The 19,729-nt window shown below is 40.8% G+C and overlaps 1 protein-coding gene across 1 annotated transcript in view; it reads right to left on the bottom strand.

Annotated features, from left to right (window-relative positions):
* The window catches only part of GPC6 (glypican 6), a 726,811-nt gene extending 707,927 nt beyond the window's left edge, over positions 1–18,884 (bottom strand). The window contains exon 1 of the mRNA XM_064712773.1: positions 18,494–18,884. Within this exon, the coding sequence (XP_064568843.1) occupies positions 18,494–18,884 (391 nt within the window). The remainder of the gene's footprint in view (positions 1–18,493) is intronic.
* Positions 18,885–19,729: the final 845 nt, after the last annotated feature.

Consider the following 19,729-nt stretch of genomic DNA (forward strand, 5'->3'; position numbering starts at 1 on the left):
ATTTTTATGGAGTTTTTACAGAGATCTTGGGGTTCTTAAAAAGACACTGCCTCAAACTGCTTTCTAAGATTTTAGTATCTAAATCCTTCATAAAATCCTTCTAGGACCTTTTGGAGGCCTGCATATTCATAATTTCTGTATTTCTGTGTAAGTCTATTACTGGATTTGCAGGCAATAAAATACTTGCAATGTAACCTTCAACTTCTGAGTAGAACAACACCTTTCACTTCACTTGTCCTTCTGTTTGCTAGAATCACACATCACTTCATATGCTGAGACCTTCTTATGTCACATATATAGTAAAAAAATACTGTTTCACAAATGACAGCAAATTAACAGCATTGCTTTAACCATCTCTAGATAGATAGAGGGACATATATATATAAACATGCACCTAAGATACAGATTTCTATCTTTCATAAATCCATTCCAAGTTTTTCAAGTATTTGGGTATCTTTACATCTTAAGAAGGTGTAAAAAAATTCCCTAAACAATCCTAAAATGGAAGTATCTTGGAGCCTGGCTCTTTGTTCTTTCTCGCATAGTCACGTTCTTTTCTTAGCTGAAACATATACTGTGAATCAAAACCTTTAAAATTGTCTTTTCATTATGGGATCATGAAGAATTTATATTTCACAATTTCAGTCCTTGAGAAATGTACTTGATTGAGAATGACTAATTATGAAAATCAAAGCAACAGCAGGGAATATTTATTGAAGGAACTAATGACAACTATGAAGTTCAAACAGTAGGAATACTGTCAGAAATACTCCAACAACCACTTGTGCCTGGTGAAATTTTGAAAGCAAATAAAATTCTACAGAATTCATGTGCAAAAATTGCAAAAAAAGATAAAAGACACACATCTGAAGGGAAGCTGCCACATGACATTTCCTTCACCTCCACAGGCTGCTGCACACTGTTATGGAGCACCTCTTCTCCCTCGCTCTCCTCTTTATTTCCCATTTACTTTCCTTTTGATCCTATCGCCAGTGGGCTTTCAAGTACACTTTTTTTTGATCCATCCCTTTGACTTGTCCCTAGCATCATACAAAAATACAAAGTATCTCTGGTTTTATCAAACCGGCGTCTCAGCCCCAATTCACAGATTTCTCTCTCCTGGTATTTTCATCCAGCTCTGGTTCTGTTCAAAGTAAACCTTTTCTACCAGTATCTTCTCATGAGTCATAGTGTAAGAAATAAGTTTTAAGCAACACTCATCACCACACCTGCTTCATTAAGTGCATTTGTTTCATTTATGTCCAGAATCTGCATCACTGGTAACTACCAACTTTCTGTAAAGAATAAGTGGATTTTTCATTTTTAAATAAACTATTTTCTTGCTCTACAGCATGATGCCAAAGAAAAAACTCCAGGCTGTTCTGCCTACCTGAGTTACTAAAATAGCTGTATATTGACCATGTGGGGTTTTTATATTGTGATTATAAATGCAAATTAGCCATGGGTAAAAAAGGTGGCAAGGAGTACCATCACTATTTACATACAGGATCATGAACAATTTATATTTCAAAATTTCAGTTCCTGAGTCCTTACCATCATGTAATGTTAACCCAAGAATATAGCATATGAAAAATTTTGCTGATATAATACTTTTTACATCAGGTTACAGTCACAATATGCTACTACGTTAAATTACAATTTATTTACACTGTTAAAAAACCTGTTTTGGTGTTTCTTTCCTAATTTCGGATTTATTCACTGCTACTAAAAGCACAGTTAACATAAAAAATGTCAACAAATAAAGTTTGTGCCTGTTGGCCATGTGTAGGCCAGTAAAGGAGATTAGAGCAGCATTAAATATATCAGTGAGCCCTGTGGTGCCACACACTATGTGCTTCCTCAGTCCTGATTCAGGCTGAAGTTGCATTTACCTCTGGTGTTCCAAACTTTTAGGTAGCAGCAACTTATTCCGTGCATTACTCTGAAACTGTATCTTTTTAAATTTTTTTTTTAAATTAAGAAAACCTTTTTCTCAAAGCCTGTGTATCTGTATAAATCAAATCAAAACAAAACATAACAAACAAAAAAGCCAAATCTTTGGCAATTTCGTATTAATTTTGTATGTGGATTTCATTACGTTGATTCCTTTTCAGTGCTATTTGATAACATGAAAAAGCTACTGGCAATGCTAAATGTCCCTACTCTAAACTTTGTGGAGTAATTATGAAATAATGACATTAAAAATTGCCATGCTAATGAAAAAGAATTAATTTTCCACTCCCCAAATACACTATCACACTTTTCATCTTAAGAGTCAACATCATGGTAAATGGTAGATAAGCAGCGCTTTGCTTGCAGTTAGCTTATATTCACTGCAATTTTCTCAGGCTTCAGTCTAGAAGACTGGCATTTTTCATTCCTGTATTCTGATTTTGACTTTTCTGACTACAGCAGAATGGCAAAGGCAGTGCTTTTCAGCACATCCCGCCGCTTCTATCTTGTGGCGGCTTTTTTCTTGTTTTGTCCTTCGCCTGTATTCTTCCAAAGTGCTGATGATTGAGAAGCAAAAATACATCTCTACTGCTGTTTGCTATTAATATTTCTCCCTCCTTCAGAAGTGAGGAAGAAAAAGTTCAATAAACCTTCTCATTCCTAACATCTTTATTTGAAGTCATGTCCTACATCCAAATCCAAACCAATCCAAAACCTTTTTCTACTCCACACTATTAAATTACTCCACAAGGCAACAGGTGCTGTTCCTCAGTGCAGGTCAGGTCAGGCAGGGCATCCTGACCGACCCACCTGGGCCACACCACATCATTTGTAGGGCTGCAAGGCACTGGTGCCTGGAGTGCAGCCACCTGAGATGCCAGGGGAAGCTCATTACAGTAATGACTCATCTGAAGGGCATGGATTTGCTGGAGCACATCCAAAGGACAGCCATGGCAATAATCACAGGGCTGGAGTGAGGCTGAGAGACTTGGGGTTGTTCAGTCTGAAGAAGAGAAGGCTTCATGGAAAACCTATAGCAGACTTCCAGTTCCTAAAGAAAGCCTACTGAAGAGGTGGAGAGGAACTTTTTACAAGGACATGCAGCAACAGGACAAGGGGGGATGGCTTTAAACTTTTAAATGACTTTAAACTGAAATATCTAATCTAATCTAGGATTAGATTAGATATTAGGAAGACATTCTTCATTGTGAGGGTGGCGAGACACTGGAACAGGTCACCCAGAGAAGCTGTGACTGCCCCATCCCTCCAGCTCTTCAAGGCCAGTTTAGTTTGGGCTCTGAGCAATGTGGTCTACTGGAAGGTGTCCCAGCCCAAGAAAAGGCAGGCTGGAACTAGATGATTTTTGTGGTGCCTTTTAACACAAAATCATTCCATGATTTTTTAATTACTCACCTCACAGCAGAGCAAGGGGACCACTGTGAAGTTGTTGCCATCTCCTACCTGAAGCTCTCACAGAGATAGATGCCCCATCAGCTGGCTCACAAAGGATGCCTCTGCAGCTCTTGTGAGTACATGAGAAATTTAGCAGAAAACTCCTGGGGCCTCTGCTGTGGCAGGAATATGGATGGACAGCTACTGGTTTTCCTTTTGTAAAAAGGAATTCCATGGGGTTTAACTTCCACAGTCTAAGAATAAAATACTAATTACAGATGAACTGTAAAATTAGAGTTTGTAAACAAGAAAAATTACAAAATATTACTTTAGTTATTATGTCTTTTGTTGCAGCAGATATTGCAAAATGCAGCCTGTGTTTCTTTACTTTTACATAGCTCTGCAGAAGCAAAGTTGTGTACTTTTTCTCCCCACTGCTTTGTTCCTTCTCAAAGACTGAACTCACTGGACTCCTCTCCATATCCCTAGGAGTTTCTTACATATGGCCTAACTTTCAAGAAAACGATCTTCCAAAATAAATAGTACAGAAAATTAAATTCTGGGCAAATAAAGAAGTCCTGGCCCTTCTAAAATCCAACAGTCTTGACAGGCTTTAGTCAGAAAGTGCTCCAAGAAAAGGCTGACAGAAAATTCACCGAAAGGAGGCTAAATCCTAAATATAAGAAGCCCATACTACATGATATCTTTTTTTCAGTAACTGGTTGGTAAAATTACAGTCTGAAGTTGCAGAAGCACAATACTAAGAGCAATCTTAAAAAAGCAAGAGGGCAAGGGAGAGGGGGGACAGGCAGGGCCAGGACGTGGACGTACACCAAAAAAATCCAACAAAATGATCAAGCAACTGGGAAAAAGTAACATGGAGTGAAGCTGTTGGAAATCTACTGTCAGGTTATCTTTATAATAAAGGCAACACAAATTAAATACTAACTCCTGGGAAGGACCAAAGAAACAATAAAGGTGAAAGAATTCTAATAACCTAGTCAATGAAAACTAGAGGACACTGAGTCAGCTACTCATGAGTGCCCAAGAAGAAAGATTTCTCGATGAGATTGTTGTATCTGATATGAAACAAAAAAAGAAGTCAAAGAAAGAAACTCTTCCCCCAGGACACTGTGCACATGGAACAGGGTAATTGTGTACAGAGGTGAAGGACTGCTGACAGGATGTTTGCAGAGGCAAGAGCATTTTGAGACTGTATCAAGCTCTTTGAGATGTGCTAAAGGGGGGATGCAGAGATGCTGAAAACTTAGGGGATGTTCAGGACCAAAGGATGTGAAGGACCAAAGGAAGTGAAAGACAGGACACCAATGGGAGGGACTTTCAGAAAGACATCACACGAGCCTGCTGCAGTTGTTAGTCACTCTCACAGTCAGATAAGTGATAGAAGTGTCACACTCACTTTTGAGTTCAGTACTAAGCCCCTATAAAATGACTACAAAATTCTCAGAATGAGATTTTTTATTCTTGTTTTATTTTTGGAATTGATGGTGACAAGGAGAGAATTTATACTGAAAGTGAAAGTAAAAAACCAACCTCAGAAAGCCTTGTAAGTCCACTCATCAGCATTCCACCACATATCCACCTCCTCTGTCACAGTTATGTCTATGTAACTGCACACGAAATGCTTCTTTAATTCCTACATCTTCCTACATGAGAGTTCTGAAGCACACTGAATGTAGATATGCCCCAATTTTCCCAACCCACTCTGCATCCTCCTTTCTCTCAATATCAAATGTATTATTAGTTCTTTGTCTTTTATTGCTTTTTTCATTTTGTTGTTACACTGCTCCTCTGAAAATTGCTATGTAAGTCTTGAATGAATATAATATCCAGAATTAATATAATGTCATAAATGAATGAGAATATAATGGTGTTAATCACAAAGGAAAGCTGTTCTCATTTATTTTAACTGTTCCCTGAAATAATCTTGCCAATATGCTTTTGGTGTTGTTAAAGTTTCATTTTAAGTACTTACTTCATTTCATTTTTATATACTGCTTAAATTGATGTTTGTGTTGTTTTTCACCTGAGAAGATATTTGAAAAGGAGGAAGAACTTGCTTGTGAGGGTCAGCAGTGTATAATCGATAGATTAATCATGTTATGTATGTGGAATTCATCAGAACTTAATTTCCTTAAACTTCGTGATATTTGGAACACCTCTTGCATTTTTGATGAGCAGCCCAATTAAAAAATAATGAACCTGTTTTTTTCTAAAACTGACTTATTATCTTGGTGGTTTCCAACAGCAACCTAGAGCCCAGTTTTATATCAAATTATTTTGTGCCTGTTGGCCAGCAATATACCTTTGCAACCTTCTAAGGTGTTCCAAAAGTCAAACAATTTCCCCAGGAGAAAGTTTTAAAGCTTTTCCCAGTACCAAGTTTATATCGAGGCTCATAAAGAAAATAAAACTTGTACTGGAAACAGACAGAACCCATGGGATGTTCAAGACCTCTCTACTGTACCTTAACCTTTATGGAACACCTTAGGAGAACAGCTTCATCTTTAGCAGATAACACCAAGATTTCTGCTGCTGACTCTTCATGGGACATTTTTGTTTGTTTTTACAGTATTACTCCTAAAATATAAATAATCCTTAAAAAATATATATTTATAGAACACAAAATGTTGAACCCCTCATCAGGGTATAGAAGGAACTGTTCTGCACCACCACTCACTCCCACTAACAGGAAAATGAAAACATCTTCCAAGAACGTTTTCTGTTTTAATGCACGTGTTTGAGGAATGATAAAACCATTTTTGGAACTACAGCCTACCCAAAACTCAACTTCAACAATAGTCATGTACCCTTCCAATAGTTAACAGTGATGTGCTAAAAAACAGGCACAAAACAAAACATTCTCTCTGTCTCAATGAACACAGAATCATAGATTCATGGAATTGTTTGGGTTAGAAGGGACCTTGAAAATTACCGAGTTCCAACCCTCTGCCATGGGTCAGGGCACTTTTCACTAAACAAAGTTCTTCCAAGTCCCATATAGCCTGGCCATGAACACTTCCAGGGATGGAGCATACGTAACACTGCTGGGCAACATTTTTCAGTGCCTCACCACTCTCACAGTAAGAAGTTTCCCCCCAACATCTAATCTAAATCTGTCCTCTTTCACTTTAAAGCCACTGCCCCTTGTCCTATCACTTCCTGCATATTGTTAAACATCCACCACCACTCTCACGTTATTTCTTGTTATTATGTGATACTATTTACGCACAGGGGAATTGCTTCAAAAAGAAGCAATGGATCACATGCATCCTTCCAAAAAACTGCCTTGAAGATGTCTCAAAAGGTGGAGGGAGGACTCAACTCTCTCACTCATCAGCAAGCAGCACACACAGGGTTTTCCTCCTACATCACATTCACTGGCTGATTATTCAGTGAATATTCTAACTTCCCTCATGCATTGTATCCTGTAGCCTTAAGCACCCATATGAGAAATTATCTTGCAAGGCAGGCAGCTGCCTAAAATAAGGAACTGTATCAGTAAAAACAGTGATGGCCTAACTCTTTGTGGAAGCAATAAGTATTTCAGCAATGCCAAGAAACTTTAGAAACTGAATTATCTGTTCTTTTTTTCTTATTTTGAAATGGGGATGTATGTATGTGTCTGTGTAGCATAAACAAGGAGTGTTGCGGACAGAATGGAAAAGAATGATTTAGAAGAGAGAAGTTCCCCGTAAGGAACTGCGAAAATGTTCAGAATATATTCTATAACTTGCCTTTGCAAATTAACTCTTCACTGTTGAAAGACATGCCTGCAGCTCACTTGTAAAATTAGATCAACCAAGACACTTTTTCCACAAAAATTTGTTTGAATATTTTATTCCTGTTGTATCTAATGCAAGTTGGTAAGTTCCTTTGCTCCAAAGGGTTCCAATGATTAGCACTTGCAGATCGCAGCAGGGTGAAATAAAAATGAGACAAATATTTGTGGAAAAATTATTGGTAATGTTTACAAATTTGCCTTTCATATGAGCGTGTCAAAAATACAAATATGTATTAATCACAAAACGTGGCTGCTAGCTGTTAGTATCAACTTCCCAAAATGTTTATTGTTGAAAATTTTAAATGCCTCATGTCATATTTGCCCATTTCAACTGATTAAGATTTTGTATCTCTGTATCTCTATATCTCTATATTGGATTTACATAAAGATATAGAAACCTTAATATCCATTTTGAGAAGTTTTATTTTGTACATCAGTCCTTTTTTTATGGCTTGTCTGAATAGCCACTGGATGCAACAAGTTGTTCAGATCCAAGCATCAGGCAAGCCACAGAATGGAACAAAAAGAGAAGCACTTAGGTAACAGCCATTAAATGATGATGATCCTAATTTTCCTATGCCATTACTCTTTCTAGAAAGGTTTATTGTCTGTGCTGTACAATAAATGTAATAATGATGGTGAAAGGACTATAAAAATAACCTAAAAGTTTATAAATCAATAGCAAAGTGACACACATGATTCTTTAACCCAGCTGAAGTTTATGGACTGATATCAGATTTGTTTAGCATTACAGAATAAAATCTGGATGAATCCATTCTTAAATGTAGAATTTGCTTCATCTTAAGTTGGATTTTTGCTCTTCTTGCAGTTGAAAAGGACAGGGAACTTCTGTAGCATTTCCTCTTTGGAGGAAAATCAGATTTAGCTGGAAGTCCATTAGGCATGGAGATAATGGCATCAGTGACCATCCTGTCACTGAAAAATGGAAATTACTCTAGAATACTCAAGGAAGAAAAAAAATTAACAATGACAGGAAAACGATGCAGCTATTAAAAAGACAACTGGACCTCACTTATAATCCAAATTTGTAATCCACTCGTTATCCATAGTGTTATATATAGCTCAAAATGTGATACAATCTCAGCAGACTTTTTGAATGTAAGGAGCTGTTTTGTTTGGATATAGAGGTTTATGAATATATATATATATATGTGTGTGTGTGTATATATGTGTATATATTTATGTATATATATGTATATATGTATGTGTGTGTATATATATATATATACACATATATATGTTCATACACTGTGGACATAATACTTCCATGTATTCCTCTAGGCTGAAGAGACAGAATTAGTCTGTTGTGAAAGGAGCAATTTAAATACATTCATCAGTTACAAAAAGCTTTACTTCAGCACGGACCTGTATTTATGTGTTTAAGTATTTGCCAGCAACCAGATTTTGGTATATGAGGTGGAAAGAGTTTGTGGTTTGGCCAGTTTCTGTGCTGAGCATAGACTGTGCTTTAGACAATGATTTACAGTGTCCAGCTGGAGCTGCTTTAAAAAGCAAACTCAAACTCTAAATTGCTAATTAACAAGGTACAAAGTTGCATCCACAAACGATCCATCAATTACTGCTGAATCTCACCAGGATATGAAGCTGGCGTCTTTTAGAGGGATATCTAAAAAATTAAGCAGCAGATTTATTTGTATTATGTTTGATGTCTATGTATTTAAACAGTATGTACATAACTATGACATTATGATTTTGTAAGTCTCATGAAGAAATACTGACATAAATGTAAAATGGAACCTCTTTGGAGATAGGACTGTCCCTTCCTTGCATTTCTTCAGTGCTTTTCACAATTAAATTGCAATTTTAAATTTTGATCATTTACTGCTCTATTTACTTTTGTAAAAAAACTCTCTCCAATTAATTCTCAATCAAATTCCTCCACCAGTTGCATTCAATGGAGGCAGATAGGCAAAAATAAGTTTTGGGGGGGGTCTTTAACTCAAAAAACTAAAAACAGAAGCGTGCAAGTGCCTCAGAGCCAATCTGATTACAATCAATTCACACACAGCTTTTAGTATGCTCTCTTAGTAGTGAAAGAAGAAAGAGGCCTTGGAGTTCTCATTTAAAGAACAGTACAGGACTTCTGAAGATCAGCTTTAAGAACAAGCTAATCACTGTTTCAGCATTCCGTTTCAGGAAGTCCTTTCTGGAAGTCTTCCCACTTCATCAGCCATGCTACATGGCAAAGACAGGTGTTTGTCTTTAATCAGTGAATATTAGCTATGTTCCAGGTATTCCATTAACAGTGCTTATTGCGAGGCCACAGTCAGCACAAAAAACATCTCTTGGAATAGTAATGATCAAGGACTACTGTTCCTGCTAGTTACTGATTCAATAAATAAACATCCCCTGTGCCATTCTTTTAAATACTTTCATTTTTAAATTAGATTTTGATTTTCTTCTCAAAGCCACCTAAACTTCTAGGTCAAGCCAACATGACTTTGCAATTTTGATTTGTGCTACCTGTCCTCCCTGTTTTATTTTGCAACAGGACTGTTAGGCAAGGATAGACTACTTCACAAAACAAAAACTGTTTTACTAAGGAAGGTTTTACTGTGAGATGACATCAAATTTTGGAAACAGTTTTAAATACATGCATGCTATGCAAAGAATGGACCAGATAAGACTACTGTAACTTAAAATGACCCTAACTGGTTAAAGGAAAAATGACCTGACTGAGAAACTGTTCAATAGGTATTTTCCATATTTCTCTACAACAAAGATAGTGCTGACAGATTAAATTATATATATCTATTCTCATCCAAGGAGCCTAAATTGATTATATGCAGTATTAACTTATATGTTAAAGTTGTAAAGCCAAAAGCTAATATCAGAGAACTAAATATTCATATTTTGTGTTTACTCTGTGAATCAATTCCGTGTAACTAAAGAAGATGAAGTTGCTGTTTGTATTCACAGCTCCTTTCCCTCTGAAACAGACAGAAAACAGATCAGGTCGAGCCACTGGACACTGCTGTTCATCAGCCCTTGCCTTTGATTTGTCACTCCATCGTTTATGCTTCTTAAGGACAAGCACTCATTTAAAAACAATGTTACTTAGAAACTGGAAGGAATTTAGAAATTGTTCACCATCTGAAGTCTCACGGCTGACAACTGGATACTTAGGACATACAAAGAAGCATTTTGCCACTGCTTTTAACCATCTCTACTTCAGTGCTACTGTGAGCACAACTGTGAGGTCAAAGGTGCACAGAGTTGGGAATGGTCACCCTCAGGTGTAGAAAATATTTGAAACACGAAAACAGCAATAAATAACAGTATACAAACATGAGGTCTAACAGCCTAATCCCTTTGCCTCCTAACCTCCAAATTCAACATGCCATAAAATCAGCAGACACCCACTAAACTGACCACATTAACTATCACACACTGACATGACAACAAACAAGAGTTTCCCTAAGGCAGTAACATCCTCTAAGTACATTTCCTCATCCCAGGCAAGTGTTCAGCTCCATCAGTTTTGGAAAACAGATGACTTTGCTAGTATGGCTTGTAAAGTTGATGGTGATGCAGTTAAAAAGGCAAGAACAGAAGTGTAGACAACAGCCAAGAATGCTCAGCTGCTAAGAGTTTCTTCTGAACTACACTGCTAAGAGCACTATACTACTGCCACGCTGTGTTTCAGTGACACATGCGAAAAGATGGACAAACTATCCCTAGCAGTTTCAACAGAATTGTAAGACACCTGAAGGACACCAAAAGATCGTCAGCCCCATGTTCTCATCATGACTTCAGGTATTCCCAAATACCATCTTGAGCAACTTCAAGATGGTTTTTGGTGGATTTGCTATCAGATCAGTTTTCCAGTTCAGGTCAGCATCTCAGAGAAACATTTCCTGAAGATGGGAAACCTGAATCCTGAACAGAAAAGAACTTACAGGAAATGTACACAGGATATGACAAGAGCGTCCTTGGCCATGTGACCATCAGGCACCACTGTCATACTTTTGGTAGGATACTGCACATAAGATCTATTCCCCACTGTTATGCTTAATTTCTCAAAACATAAATCCTGTTTAAGAAAGCCATTTTAGTTTCCTGTATTAATTACTGCTCTCAAAGACAAACTCCAAGGTCATAAGGGATACCAACAATAACTCAAAAGCCATCCACAGCCATTTGACATGAGAACCACAGTGAGGCATTTACAGACTGTATTTTGCCAGGTCTGGAGTACTTCCACACACCTCCACAGTTCTCCAGCTACAGCAGTATCCACATACATTCTCCCACTATAGCACATCACAATCTAATACCGAGATGTACAAAAGCCTCACCCCATGCACTCATTTCTCTCCAAGGCCAACTCATACAAATGCCAAAAAGATGGTCCTGCAGTCCCTAGCATGTTAGAAATTCAACACATGAGCCAGGGGACAGGGCTAAAAACATCAGATAAATATGTTGCTACCATTATAAACACATCAAGAGCTGCACAGACTGGCAAAGAAACTGTTTCTGGCAACAGAGCAGTCTAGCTTTTGACTTACAACGCAGGTTATAAGACCTAGTACTTAATCAAGCATCAAGCTTGAACTAATTGGACTTCCCAAGCAGTAGGATTAGCATGGTTGACTTAGCCTTTGGTCTTTCTGACATATATGAAGTGAGTCCTGTATAGTTTTTTATTGTGCCTAATGTTTGCATTCAGGTGTTGGTCAGATGGGCCCATAAAGCAAAGTTTCAACCTGGTTTGCAAGCACCTGTTCTGGTAACGTGCAACTTTCAAGCTCTTTCAGTCCTTAAATGTGACTTTGAAGCCACTCCAGGTAAAAGCTGTAACTTTACCTGTGCATGCACATACATACACACACAGAGATACTACGTGTTACTCTGTAAGCAAACTTTTTTAATGCCACTCCACAGCACCTGCTAAAAGCAGTCAACATTTCCACTTATTTTGGGGAGGCTTGCCCTGGTATTTTAAACCCAACAGGTCAGTGAGCAGGTTCAAGGCTCTACAGTTTGTCAAGCATCTGTAGAAATGCTTCTTTCAGGAGGGAAAAAAAAAAAAACAGCTCGAGATGCTCAGTACCCTTTACATCTGCTGCTCAGCTGGAGACACTGTTAAAAGGCCATTAGAAGCACAAGGTGAAAGACCTCACAGGCCAGGTGAGCTGGAGAGCAATTTGCTGTTTGCATTAGGAGTATCAGCCCTGGCTGCTTCTTTCTGGTGCACTGAAAGCAGATCCTGTACCCAACCCTGAAAATCGGGACCAGGATGAGTGGCCAGCAGGTCTCCATCCCATCTCAGAGCTGGGGTTGTGCTGCAGAGCCTCTCCCTGCACATTCAGGTTTCACAGTGGCTGGAGGGGACAGCAACCCTCCCAGCACAACCCACAACCCCTGACTCTGCCCACAGAGACTGGCTCCGCTGGGTGGATGTCACAGTAGGACACAAATTGCTGTCACCTGTGCAGTCAGAGGGAACCTCTTCCAGCACATCTTTGGCAGCACCTGCCTCCAAATGCCACGTGCCTCCTGTGTTCCACAATTGCTCAACAGAATAAAGTGCTGCTGTTCCACTTTGCTGGAAGGAAAAGGTCACATTAGCCAAAAGAAACTCGTCGGAGAGCGCTGATGGTCTTTGTGACAGCCTCCTACACCAACAGCTAGAAATGTTCTTATTAAGGAGAGCTCATTTTTTAGTATGTGCTGGAGCTCTATAGGTAGTGAAGAAAGCAAATCCTGATTTCAGTAGGTTTTTAGGCCTTTTTTACATACAGAGGAATAAAGTGCTATGAATTTTACCAGCATATGTTTTCTTGCCATCTGCAACACATTTTAAATTCCTTTTGCATCTTATAATGTATTCTCTCTCTTTAGCATAATAACAACTCTGCCTTTAAAAACCAACCTTTATATGCTGTTCTTAGGAATTTCTGAAGAAGTGTTAATTCTTTTACACATATTTAAACTGCTAAAATAATTATGGCTGGTAGCATGAACAGTCAAAACCACAGAATGTGGGTTCCCTTCACAGGGAGAGAGCACCCATTAACCAGGTACAAAAGGGGGCATACAGTCATAGTTCACTAGAAAAGTAATTTCATTTTGCTAGTAATGGGAGTGCTGATACTTTGATACCATAATGGAGTTTTAAGCACCAAGCCTGTTATTTCAACTAGAAATTTTAATGTAATTATGCATTTTTACTTTACTAAGCAGAAAGGAAGATTAGTATGCACAGTTTTCTTACATGTATCATGGGGAATAAGACAGAGATCTCCAAGTGATACTGCAAGATGCTCAAGTCATTCAAAAGAAATGGCAGGTAGTAGTTTTAAAGACAAATTACCCAGAAAAGCTTTTATTGTTGATCGCTTGTTATAAGATTTGCCATTTGCAAGTAATTGTACATTCAGCTGAAACTGACCTTTTATGAGTGCCAAGTGGTAATATAAATGAAATGAATATATTCTTTATTGCAGTAATATAAAAAAGAATGGCCTGAGCTTTTAACATAGTGCTTGACCTCTGGTGTCTGAACACCACCTAATCTCAGGAGTATTTCACAAAAGCATATGATGAAACAAGTACTAATACAGCTTTAGAACAGTTTAACACATTAGCACTTAGAAGTGTAGAAAATATTACACCTAAGGTATGTTTTTGATGATAAATCAGACTGACAACAGAAATAAAAGAGATGATTAGAGACTATACACTGAAGTTCATAATTACATTAATTATTAAAGCATTGCCTTTTCTATTTTAAAGTCCCTCTTTCCAAAATACTCTAGCATAAAGTCACACTGGGAAACTCCAGATGCTGAGATATAAAATTCTCATTCAAAATTGAATTATTTATAAGCATTGAAAACATGCTATTTCTTCTCAAAGGCCCCGATCTTACAAACATCACCTTTAGGTTTTAGATGTGCATACATAAGTTGCATTCCCCTTAATGACATCAGTCACATACAAACCAATAAATATGTACAGAAGTGACAGTAAAGAAAGGTCCTAGGAAGGCTGCACTTCCAAACACCCACATGCACATGCCAATTTATTAGCATTCACCATGCACTCACAACTGGAAAATAAGGGAGGCCATAAGGAGCGTGATCAGAGAGACTCCTGATGCTGCAATTACTGCAGCTGCAATCAGAGGTGAGAGGGGGTCACACACAATGCGGAGGATACAACTAAAACCGTGTTCAAACAAAAAGGAAGTTTAAAGTTTACATGAAATTCCATGTTCATCTTCACTGCCATCATAGAGATCAAGACTGAATTAATGTCTGATGGCCCAAAAAAGATTTCACAAATTTGCACTGAATATGGTATTTATTTTACCAAGGCTATTTCTTTCTTAATACTGCTGAAGCAACCTCACAAGGTGTCTGTCTGTGAATCCCCATCTACCTCCTGGTCTACAGGCACTTTCTTCTCACGGCTCTCAGTGAGAGCAGCAGAGAAACAGTAAAAGAAGATATTAATGAACAAGTACTTGGATACAGACTCAGTCAGGAGGATTTTCCCTATTCTGTCAATCTATTACTGCATTTTAGAGTACGAAAGCAAAACATTCAGAAAGAATATCTTGGGGGACATCTGACATGGACTAATAGCTCCATTGCATGCATGACTACTGAGGTATTTATTATTCTTATTCTTCTTATTATTATTATAGTTGTTATTATTACCACTTAGGAGCTACAAGCAACTGTGTTATGTATGCTTGCTGGCTTCAGTCAACGCCTCTGTATTATGCCAGTATAAAGCCTATTCATCAAAGCACAATTTCAAGTGACTCCTGACCTTCAAAATCAAGGGTTTGCTTCTGCTTTCATTTCAGTCACTTTGACTATGGTGACTGTGCTGCCAGAATCTCACCTCGTCCATCATCTGTGCAGGAGAACAAAGTTCATGTGCCTCTTACACAGCATTTAGAATTCAACATCTTTACTGCTGGATGCTTTATCAGAACAGTTCTAGTTTTTATCTAAATAAACTATTGTTCAGCAAATAGTAAAAACCCCCAAACAAAACAAAAAACCAAATCCCAAGCAAAACCACAACACACAAAACCCCACATCCTTCACCTTGGAAGCGGAAAGGCACAAAGCAGACGTAACCACTACTTTACACAGTTAGACACTCACTCTCATTCAGAAAATCCTGAGGGAAGGGCACAATCCAACTTCAACTTTGACATTTCATTACTTCCTCTAAGACAATGTAAGTTACTGAAGGCATGGCTGGAGTTAAACAAGTACTGCCAAAAGATATGCTCTATGACTTTTCTCTTGTGTGTTGATTTTCAAATTACAGACTTTCCTAGAGCAAAACATTTCCTGCAAAGTCCTCAGGAGCTCCACTAACACTCGTGGATGCTGGGTCATGGCAACCTGAGTCTCGCAGTAGAACTCTTTCTAACCCACAGGACACTCCACTCAGACAGTAGCCAGAGCAGCTCCTCTCAGGGAGGAGCCCGTGTCAAGGACAGCCAAGCACACACTGAGAGCTCCAGCCACTCACCCTGCACGTGACTGATGCACAGAATTAAGTGCAGCAGCATACCAAGTATACTTCAAATTTTCTTCCTCTGCCCCCCATTCTGAGGTAAAGTTCCTTTATGGAGGACTTACTTTGCTAAGCTATGTCGGAAAGCAACTTTATGTGCTGTACTCCAGTGAAGGTCACAGCACCAGAATGTGGTTATTAGACAAGACGTCAGAAACAGAAGGGTGATAACAGATATGTTCTATACAATCACATAGAACAATTTAGCATTGTTGTAAAAGTACAGTGAACAACTCCAGTCACTTTACTGCCAACTTCAACATATTTCACATGCAACAAAATACCGTAGGAAAACTCTTCCTTACAGAGCGAAAACTGACAACTTTCTTCATCTGTAACTTCTACCATGTCTGCGCAAAAGTGAGTGACAGTATAAATAACGCTACAGAAGTTATCTAACATTATCTTGCATTGCAGTTCCATTCAGCAGAGAGAGATCCCTCTATGTCCATAGCCTCTATAATTTAAACAGCTCTTTACATCAGTACATAAACACTTTGCCTTAGTACATACACACTGTCTTCAGTTTATCATTTCAACAGTCATAGCTAGAAAATAACTTTTGAACAAATTACAACAAAAAACATGACTACTGTTAAATCAAAGCACGCAGTGTATTACTATTTATCATCACATTATCAAGACATTGATGCAAAATCTTTTGAAAACACAATGTTTGTTCAGAAATAAGACTGTAATAAAGTTCTTTGAACTCCTTAAAACACGAGGCCTTTGATGGACTACGCTTCTGTAACACTAACAAATTGCTTCCTTAACCAAGTCAGAATGATGGAAAAAAGACAGAATGAGAAAAAAAAAAAAAAAAGAAGAAAGCTTCTCAAACCTGTACATGGACTGCTTTAACTACACTTCCAACATCACACCAGGTAGCAAATACAGAGCTTTAACATTAACAAGAGTCCATGCTGTATGAACAGCTATTACCCCACCTTGCAGTACTGTACAAGAACAACACACTTAGAAACACACTTTAAAGCAACCCTAGTCTTACAACTCATTTGAACAGCTACAAACAGAACTGCTCAAAAGTTGATACACCAACTAGCAAAAACGAATATAAACCACAAAAATACCAAACTACTTCAACAGGAAGCTCAGAAAAAATAACTCACACCCCCATAAATCATATGTACTTAATCATAAAAGCAGATTTACTTATAAAACTTAGCGGGAAACTGTGGAGTAATTTTGGATTAAACTACTATTAAATATTTAATTACTCTGAGTCTTTCTGTACTGATACATGTCAACAGAAACTTGTAAATGCTGGGCTTACTTAAAAATTGCATGTCGACTTTGCACTGTACATTCAGAAAATATATGAAACAATAAAACTTCTCAGTGAGCTGAAAGCAACAAGTGTTTACCCAAAGTTATTAGAAGTCTGAAATGTACTAGAATTTCTTTTTTTAATGTAACAGAGGATATCCTACCATTCTGTCTGAAAGCAGCTGGTGTAACAGAGAGCAAAGGGAAAGCATGACTGCATATTCAAAGGATCTGTGGCTCACAGGAGAGATTTCATGATTTCATATAACTGATGAGCAACCTGAATATAAATTACAGGAAAAAGCACAGAAAGACCAGAGAATCAGTAAGCCTGAGGGATGAAGGTGCAACACGGAACAACCTTCCCTGTATCTTTGTGAACTACAACCTCGCTGTCCTGAGATTTTCTACATTTATCATTCCTCATGTAAAGTGCTAAATGTTACACAGTGAATAACTGTGGCACTTTTTCACCTCAAGGAAGATAAATCTACTGCTTCCAACTTTCAAGAGGAAGCGAGCAAACCGAGGAGCATCTAATTCACTCTACAAATAGCAGGACCTAACAGCAAAGTGCCAGTGGCGAAGCATAAACCTTTTTTGAGGGCTCAAACAGTCCGATTTAAGCAGCCCCGGCTCGTTCACGTATAATAGCTCTCTTTTTGTGGCGCTCTCCGATTGCTAAATGAATTCCAGCCCCAAACGTATTTTTATTCATTCAGTCTTAAAGATGCAATACTGATAAGCAGGGAAATGGAATTACAACAAAAAACTGTTCCCAACACCTTCGTAGGCGGATTGCGATGTAACCTGTTGTAGGCATGTTTGAGCAGACGGAAGAGCCAAGTTGCAGGCTGCCGGGCGGCTGTGTGTGCGGGTGCGTGGGTGCCTCTACCCGGCAGCCGGTGCCTCTGCTCGATCCACGCTGCGGCGGCGGCGCCTCCAAGGGGCGACCCTGCCGGCCGGGGCCGCGGAGGGTGCGGAGGGGAGCAGGACTGCCCTCCTCGCCCTTCTCGTCCTCCTCCGCCGCCTCCATCGCGCCCTGTGCTCGCGGGCAGAGGCCAAAGTTTTCTCCCCGGCACAGGGCGGCAGTGGGGACAGCCGCCACTGCGGAGCTGCCCGCTGCCTCTCGCCGCCCGGCTGCAACTCTCAAGAAGTTTCAGCCAGCGAACAGAAACGCGGCTGAGCCTGCCTGCGTCCCCGTCATTCTCACCCCTCTTTACTTACCCCCACCCCGTTAGTTTCTGTATTTAATCTTTATCTACACGCACACACCCGCTCCTCCGGGAAGCCCCCGGCTGCCACCCGGGCGGGCGGAGCCGCTCCGCTCCGCTCCGCGCACACAGCGCCGCGATCCCGGCCGCGCTCCGTGGGGCGTGCGCGCAGCCCGGCGGCAGCGGCAGCCCCAGCCCCGCTCCGCCGTCCCTGCCCGCTCCCCGCCGCGCCCGGCCCCGTCCTTACCTGCGATCTCCTGGTAGGGCACGCTGGCCAGGCTGAAGCCCTTGGCGCTGTACGCCTGCCGCACCTCGCCGCAGCTCCGCGCCTTGCCCTCGGTCCCCGCGGCCGGCAGCACCGGCAGCACCAGCAGCACCAGCAGCAGCAGCAGGAGCGGCGGCGGCGGCACCGGCAGCGGCGGCCCCGCCAGGGCGCAGCGCCGCGCAGCCCCCCGCGCCGCCGGCATGGCGCGGAGCGCAACTCCCGCGCGGCGCGCAAGTCCCGCGCCGCCGCCGCCGCCGCTCCGCCGCGCCTCCGCCGCGCCCCCCGGCTGCGGGGGCGGCGGCCCGGGAGCCCCCCGGCCGCCCAGGCAAACTTTTGCGAGGCGGGGGGGAGATGGGCGCGCACACGCACACATGCGCGCACGGCGGGGGCAGCAGAGCGGTAGCCTCGTCCCTCCGGCTCCTTCTCCAAACGCGGAGCGCTCGCCCCACGCCGAAAGAAAAAAAAAAAAAGGAAAAAAAACCCAAACCAGAACCTGAAGCAGATCCCCGCAACCAAAAGAAACAAAAGAAAAAAGGCAATGTAAAAAAGAAGGTAAAAATCTGTCTGTAGCTTATGAAGATTAAAACCGCAGGCGCGTTGCTGCGAGCGGAGTCCCGGGGCAGCGTCAGCGCGATCCGCCGCGGAGCTGTGCCTGTCGCCTCTGCCGGGCTGGATGGAGACGGTGGGGAAAGCAGCCGGCGTGGGATGGACTGGACAGCGGCTCGGAGCGTGCCTGTGTGCCTCTGTGTGTGTGTGTGTGGTGTGCGTGCGTGTGGTGCACTGGATGCGTGTGCCTGTATTTACGGGAGCCGGGGAAACCTCTGCTCCGCGCAGCGCTGGAGCAGCCTCCGGAGCCAGGCAGGGAGAAATCCTGGAGACAAGACACTGCGAGGGAGAGCCGCACATGCACACACACACACACACACACACGCACACACACACACACCCCACACACACACACAGAAACGTGCTGCACATTGCATCGCCGAAATACTGAATACAGGAGCAGAAAGCAAATCCTGGCGTGGATCGCTGTTTGCTGGCAGAAGGAAGGAAAAGCACCCTGAGCCCCGAAAATTTCCTCCTCACCACAAATCCAGCTGCTCCTAGACCCAAAATTACAAATTGCCTGCTAGCAAGACGTCAAAAAGGTACTACTCCTTTGCAAGATTGCTCTCTGTAGTACCAGGGTTAGACTGGGCCCCTTAAATACTTTTT

Source organism: Zonotrichia leucophrys, chromosome 1 (genome assembly GCF_028769735.1).
Source record: "Zonotrichia leucophrys gambelii isolate GWCS_2022_RI chromosome 1, RI_Zleu_2.0, whole genome shotgun sequence".
Taxonomy (NCBI): domain Eukaryota; kingdom Metazoa; phylum Chordata; class Aves; order Passeriformes; family Passerellidae; genus Zonotrichia; species Zonotrichia leucophrys.